The following is a 7687-nucleotide window of genomic DNA, read 5'->3' as shown; positions in this document are numbered from 1 at the left end:
TAACCAAGGTTACACCTATCAAAGGATATGCAAGAGAAATAAGTTAATCGAAATTAGTATACACGACTTATTCGACCATTGCGGTATCTTTGCTACATAAGACTTTACTTGGCATACATTGTAGGGCTTTACAGAAGATTCAAGCAAAAGCCAAAAATATTTTATCTAGATGCAACAAAGAGGATCCTAAGATAAATTAGAGGTACATTGGAGTTTGGTGATCATATTTCCAACAATTGACAATGGAATAAGCTGCAAACTTGTTGGCTACACTGACTCAAATTGGTGTCGTGACAAGGATGACAAAAATTCATTAAAGGCTACCTATTTCTGTTTGGAAAATCACCCATCTCTTGGTGTTCAAGGAAGAAATCTATGTTATCTATGTACGTGCGGTGAATACAATACCTATGATCCTCTCTCCCATGGCGAAGAGAGAAGCTTTAAAATTCAAATCAAATTGTTTTTCATGAAGGAAAAAGAGAAAACAACACAATGAAACAAGCCAAAAATCATTTGAAAAACGAGTTCTAGTTTTATTAGCTAAACAAACATCAAAACAAAAAGTAGGAATAACATAAAAAATTAATTAAATTCAAATAAAATAAATACATAAGTAAATTACATTTTTTTTCTCTTTATATATATATATATATGGGGGCTGCTAACTTACACCCACCTAAAAACACTAAGGTGCAAGTTAGCAACCTACACCCACTTGATTATTTACACTCATTTTTATAAGTATTATTAAGGTTCAAGTTAGCAACCTTCACTAATTTACATCCACTTTCATCATTCCAAATATTGTTTCCTTAAAAGTTTGTCTTTATTACATGTTTTGTACCTTAAGTATGTCATTGTCTTTTTTGTTTCTTTTTTTAAGGATCTTTTTTAACTTAAGTGGGTGCAGCTTAAGTGGATCTTTTTTGTACCTTAAGTGGGTGCAACTTGCTAACTTGCACCTTAGTGTTTTTAGGTGGGTGTAAGTTAGCAGCCTCCTATATATATGTGTGTGTACCTTAATGTTTTTAGGTGGGTGTAAGTTAGCAGCCTCCTGTCTGTGTGTGTGTGTGAGATCAAATTACACCGATGTAATATTACACCAATGTTACATCACATATTATCATTTTACTAGATACATATTTTTCAAATTTGACCGTTGGATTGTAAGTGCATATCATATAGATCATCCGTGTAAAATTTTACATGAATATAAAATCATTTGGTACATTATTGAGACACATCATGATTAGCGGTTTATGCAATTGTTACATTACTTCTTCCATTTTGAGTATTAACGCCATATAGTAGGGGACCACAAACACTACTAAAATAGCAAAATTCACATTCACAAATTGTATCTTAATCCAAAAATCAACAAACACAAACACTATTAGAATACACAAACATAAATTTTGGACATTTTGCAAAGCAGATGCATTCAAACACAAATTTGCATAATTGTGTGAAACTGTTACTGGGTTCGCGGATTGCAATGGAGTGAGAAAGGGTAACTCGGTTCACAAATTTGGAGTAGATGAGAAGGAGGGGAGAAACTGGAATCGAGGATCGCAGGCACCGATTAAATAAGAAGGAGACATAGATGAGAGATGGAGGAAGATGAGACATGGGTTTGCGGATTACATATTTGAGAATTAGGTTTCCAGTAAAATTTCTATCTTATATATTTGATTAAAAATGTTTTTATGTTATTATTTAGTTTTTTATTTATTTAATTTTAAAAGATTTATGCTAAATGGAAAAAGAAAATTAATGACATGGAATATAGGTTTCCCACGTGTTATGTGTCACATCATTACTGAAATCCAGAAAAGTATGAAATGGAGGGACCAAATATCTGACTTTTAAAAAGGGTGACCAAAACTTTAAATTTTTTAAAACAAGTAGACCAAAAATGCATTTAAACTTATTTTTTTATTAAAAAATCTGAGCATTTTGTGATGGTTTGAACAACCACAAAATGGATTTATATATTTTTTTTATAAAAAAATATGTTGATATGTGGGGGATTTCAAACCACCACAAACTTCTTTTAAAAAAATATGGATTTTTTGTGGCAGTTTGAATCTCCACAAAATACTTATTTTTGTTTTAAAGGAGACACAAAATACTTATTTATTTATTTATATTTGGATTATATGTTTATGGTGTTCAAAACGACCACAAGTGTGTGGTCGTCTAGTGCCTCGCTATTGAATTAAAAAAAACATAAGAGATATTTGTGACCGTTTGTTCTACCACATATGTCTGTGATATATGTGACAGAATGATTTAGTAAAAATATGTTACAAACTTAAATTTTGTAACCATTTTGGTTGGTTTGTGAGGACTTTTGTCCACCCACAGCTATTAGTAAGGTCTTGGGTAGTATAAGAGGGTGTAATAGAAAAAAGGAGACGTTGAAGCTCAATAAAAGAAGTCTCAATCATATGTAAATCAAAGATGTCCAAAGATATATATTAAAGTTAGCTAGCCAATCTACTGACCTATTTCTTTAACGCCATGTATGGTTGTCCAAATATTTATTTAATAGGAGTTTTATTTATCAAAGAGATAAAGAAAAAAAAATACATGAATGAATGCATATAACAAAATATGACAAAATAAATTCATTTGCGAGATTTACTAGTTTGAGCTTTTTATTTTAGAAAAAAAAAACAAAAAAACAAAGCACTCCACTGGTAACACCATATCTTGATGACCATTGTTACAAGTTACGGAATAATTGTAGTTACACAACCTCCTCACTGTTCCTGCAGAGACCATAACTTTGACATCTGCAGAGCCTTCCAAGGCACTAATTTGTTATAACTTTGATATCATTTGTCGATCTAAAATTACGAGATCCTTTCTTAAAATCTTTCCCGTGGGTGACTTTGGAATCTTCTCTATAAAAGTCACTCGCCGCAACCTTTTGTATGGTGCAACCTGGAGGAAGAAAATGAACTAATCAGTAGATGAAGAAAAATACCAACCTTCAAACACTTTCATTTGCTACGACAATATTGTTTGATCATGAGGGAAGTCTATGAGATTAAGAATGTTTGTGGTACGGTTTGATTTAGTTTTAAGGTTAAAAATCATCCTAACCATAAGATAAAAAATATGTGGTTTGGTTTGATTCGATTGACTTTTAAAATAAAAACCGAACTAAACCAAATCAATATGGTTTCAACAATGCGGTTTGGTTTGATTCGATTTAGTTTCAACAATGTTTTAAATTTGATCCGATATTAAAATTTCATTTCTATCCAACAATGTATCCATCAACATAAACAAAATTAAAAGCATGAAAAAAAAAACAAAGTAATTCATTGAATTCCTTTAATTCAAGATCAATCTAACATAAACATATTTGCATCGTCATTGACACCATTCACATCAACGAGACATGTCATTTGACCATCATTGTCAAGAATGCTTTCGACTTAATAAGTCGGTCGAATCCTGGGTCATGAGGAGCATTTGGGGATAATCCATATTAGATCAAAGAGCAACCACACAAGTGAGAGAAACATCACATCACATCTCAACTCAAAACCTTTGAGTCATGAGGAAAATCCGAATATCATTCACATTAAATTAGGAGCAACCACATAATCAAGAGCAACCACACAGTGAGTTATACACCTCATATATTAAATAAAACCTTAAGATTTCTATCTCACACTTACTACACAACAAATATTATATTTCACATAATGTTAATTTGTTTAATATTTCATTTTTTTAGGGAAGTTGTTTTATATTCCATATAGTCAAATTTAAAATATACCTAATGTTAATTTTATTTGTAAACGAATTATATTTTTTCTGAGTTTAATAAAAGCAATTATAAAAAATTACTCCCTCCGATTCAAAATGAGTGTCGCTTTAGCCAAAAAAAATTGTTTCAAAATGAGTGTCGCTTTCAGTTTCCAATGCAATAATAACTTTTTCTTTTCAATTGTACCCTCCAATTAATACTCTGCACACTACTTCCAAAGTATTACTTTTAAAACTAACCAATAGTTAATAAGGATAATTTGGTAAAATAACCATTCTCTTTCTCTTAATCATTGCATTTCTTAATATGTGTGTAAACACCTAAAACGACACTCATTTTGAAACGGATGGAGTATTTTCAAGAGAGGTTATATCGAAAGATAGCTTCTCATTGAAAACATTTTTTAGATCATCTTTATTAGTTTATCATTTTTTACAAACTGTAACAAACATTCCAAAAGTAATTATTTTATACAAAATAAGTTGTAACTAAACTTACCTCTTTTGCTACAAATTTCTTGATGTCTTCTTCAGTTATCGAGCTGTTGAGTGAGCGAACAACAAAAGCAACTGGAACCTCACCAGCTTTGGCATCAGGAGACCTGAGATGGTAAATAGAATAGTGTAAACATGCATAAGAGGAAACATTGAATATACATTCTAGATGAAAATATGACTTACGGAATCACCCCAGCATCAGAAATTTCAGGATGAGAAATTAGCAAGTCTTCAAGTTCAGCAGGTGCCACCTAATAATGAAAATGTGTATGATGATTAGAGTATGTGATTGCTTAACACAATAAATTTGCTAATAGAAAAAATGCTGCCTCATTAAAGTTAAAGTTTGTATCATGAAAGTAAAGTTATTTAAAAATAAAAAAATATGGTAAATTTAGTTAACAATGCATATAATTTAGACCACAAAATATGACTTTGTTTTGCATATATCCGAGAGACCAGAGAAAGTATTTGAACCTAACTCAAAATCATATAGAGAAACCGTTTTGGAAAATGCTAGATATCAAGAATGGATTTTCTTGATGAATTCAAGAATGACATGGCACAATAATCACCCTTAGATTTTAATCTTATTTATTAAAGTTTCATGAAAAATAATATATAACACCCACCACCCCATGATTTCCGGGCAGGCTGAGATTTTATTGGCTAACATTAATTTCGGGACAATTTCTTGATAAAATCTTTCTTGATAAATAGCATTGCTCAACCGTTTTCTTATAAAGGAAAAACTTACTTGATACCCGTTACACTTGATCAACTCTTTTATTCTATCCACGACAAATAGTTGTCCTTTTTCATCAAAATATCCAAGATCGCCGGTAAGCGTCCAACCCTGATCATTAATGGTCTGTTTTGTTGCTTCTGGATTGTTAAAGTATCCTGAAAAAAATATGTGATATAAGCTTAGAAATCAGAATCAATTTAAGTTTCATGCAAACTAATAGGTATGATATTCAAATTAATTCAATGATTTACACTAATATATTATAAGTTTCTGTTTGATATTATCATGATTCGTCGTGATTTTGCAAAATATCTCAAATCTTACCTTGCATCATAACAGGTCCTCGTAGCCAAATTTCCCCTAATTGATTCGGTGGAAGGGGCTTCGATGTTTGCAAACTAACAATTTGGGATTCTACACTTGGAACTAGTTTTCCAGTTGAACCTGAATTCGAAAGGAAGGCTCCTTCCTTTGGATTTTCAAAAGAAACAAGTCCGCATGCTTCAGTCATGCCATACCCCTGCCACAATTACCCCATACCATATCACAAACAATTCATTACATGGGTCATGTATATACAATTAATGTGCCAATATCATTAAGATATGAAATGTGACATGATTCTCTAAAAAAAGAAAAAATTTGTAACAAGAAATCCTGCATGATGTAGTATGCATCTATAATCTTTTACTTCCATATTATGCTTCCAATATAATACACTCATTCAGATCACTATTTTCATCCTAAGTTGGATAATTTAGTGTCCTAAATTTATGGAATGATAAAACCATTCATGATTTGTCAATTTAGCATTTATTTATCTTAGACTCCCAGACAAATGGATTAAATTGAGATTTCTTTTGTAATCATCATATTGACACGAAGTTTCCACCGTTGTATAAAAGTCAGTCAATGACTAATCTCTATTGAGGAACTTGTGGGACACATAAGGTGAGTTCTTCTCTTCCAACCAAATTTTTTCCTTATGCAAGAGACAGAAATCGAACGCTTAACTACTTGCTTAAAGAGCCCAAGCCCCTTACAATTTGGACCAATCCATTTCGAACATATTCAATACGCAAATTATTAAAAACTTGGATACCCTCCCGTCACTTGCGACACAAAGTCAAGAATCCGTGATCGTCCGATTGAAGTCTCAAGTTCAAAAAAATTGAAGAAAATCAGAGTGTTAATTTTTTTTGGATTGTTCAATCTCGATCAATCACAAACTTCTTGACCATGTGCTTGTGACGGTAGAGAATTCGGGTTCCAAATTATACCATTGGTGGGGTCCTTTGTGTTGTCACCAATGTCACCAACCACAATGTTAGTCAAGTATTATCCCTCATACCTCATGTAAATTTTATGTTTTGACACATGCAAATAAACAGTATTCAAAGAAAGATAATTTAATCACACCATTTAACTCAGTTTCTCTCATAATTTTTTCTTGTGTGTTTGAATATTTTTTATTTGTGACCGTGATTAAGTATGTATAATTCGTTGACAAAACAACAAGACATTTAAATTCAAACTATTTTCTTCTCTTTACCTGAATGATTTCAATTTTGGGCAGAATCTCAGCACATGCTTGCATCAAATCTTTCCCAAGAGGAGCAGCACCACCGGCGAGCTGCTTCAGCGACGACAAATCATAACCGCTCACCACCTCACGCCGCTTGACCAGCTCCACCATCACCGGCGGAGCAACAAACAAATGTGTCACCCTAAACTTCTCCACCGCCGCCAAAGTCTTCTCCAAATCAAATCTACCCGCCATGGACACCACCGTGTTCCCTCTCCTCAGCTGCGTGTATAATATCACCGCCAATCCCATCACGTGATGCATCGGCACCAAACAAAGGAACACATTCTTCCCCTCGCCGTAAAAATCCTGATCCGCCACTCCTGCTATTGCCGTCGCTATGAAGTTCCCGTGAGTCAACATCACTCCCTTACTTTTCCCCGTGGTGCCTGAAGAATACAGAATCACCGCCATGTCGGATTGCAAAACAACCGGAAACTCGCCAGAGCTCTCACACAACTCTCCGACAAGATCTTCGTAGCACCAAACATTAGAAACAAACTCGTCTGATGTATATCTGCGAGTCCAAGATTCATCGTCCAGTATTATATAAGTTAAATCAAAGTCCAATCCTTCAAAATTTTTGAAGAGTTCTGATACCGTCACAACAAGTTTAGGTTTGGAATCTTCAAGTTGCTTCCTGAGTTCAGAGACGGTGTACAAAGGACTACAGGTGGTAGCAATAGCACCTATGGCGGCAACAGCGAGGAAACAGACCGGTAAACGTATGGAGTTAGGTGCGTATAGCATAACGACGTCACCTCGTTTGATTCCGAGACTGAGAAATGAGCGGGAGAGGTAGGAGACATCCGTTTCGAGTTGGCAGAAGGTTAGGGATTCACCGGTTTGGGCGTCGGTAAGGGCGATGGTGTCAGCGGCGGAGGAAGTGGATTGGAAGAGGAATGAAGTTAGAGAAAGGTTCTGATAAGTGGGAAGGTTGATGGGTGGTCTTGGTGAGGAATACGTCAACGTTTTGAGGTTGAAGCAGTTTTTCGCCATTGTTGCTACTTTCTTAGCTTTGTTGTAAAGTGTGTTTTTCTTTTGTTGTTGTTGTTGAAGAAACTGTT

At 33.9% G+C, this 7687-nt stretch overlaps 1 protein-coding gene across 1 annotated transcript; it reads right to left on the bottom strand.

The window, feature by feature from the left end:
• Positions 1–2545: 2545 nt before the first annotated feature.
• LOC146955955 (putative CoA ligase CCL10) lies at positions 2546–7687 on the bottom strand. Its single transcript, XM_085725235.1, has 6 exons — positions 6588–7687; positions 5360–5555; positions 5045–5190; positions 4471–4538; positions 4289–4391; positions 2546–2952 (listed from the first exon to the last, which is right to left on the bottom strand). Exons 1-6 carry the CDS (start codon positions 7617–7619, stop codon positions 2830–2832), a joined length of 1668 nt encoding a protein of 555 aa, XP_085581361.1. The 5' UTR covers positions 7620–7687; the 3' UTR covers positions 2546–2829.

This window comes from Medicago sativa, chromosome 1 (genome assembly GCF_051527215.1).
Source record: "Medicago sativa cultivar Bolivia chromosome 1, Bolivia_mono, whole genome shotgun sequence".
Lineage (NCBI taxonomy): Eukaryota > Viridiplantae > Streptophyta > Magnoliopsida > Fabales > Fabaceae > Medicago > Medicago sativa.
The sequence above is the reverse complement of the archived record's forward strand: the minus strand, read 5'-3'. Positions and strand labels throughout refer to the sequence as shown.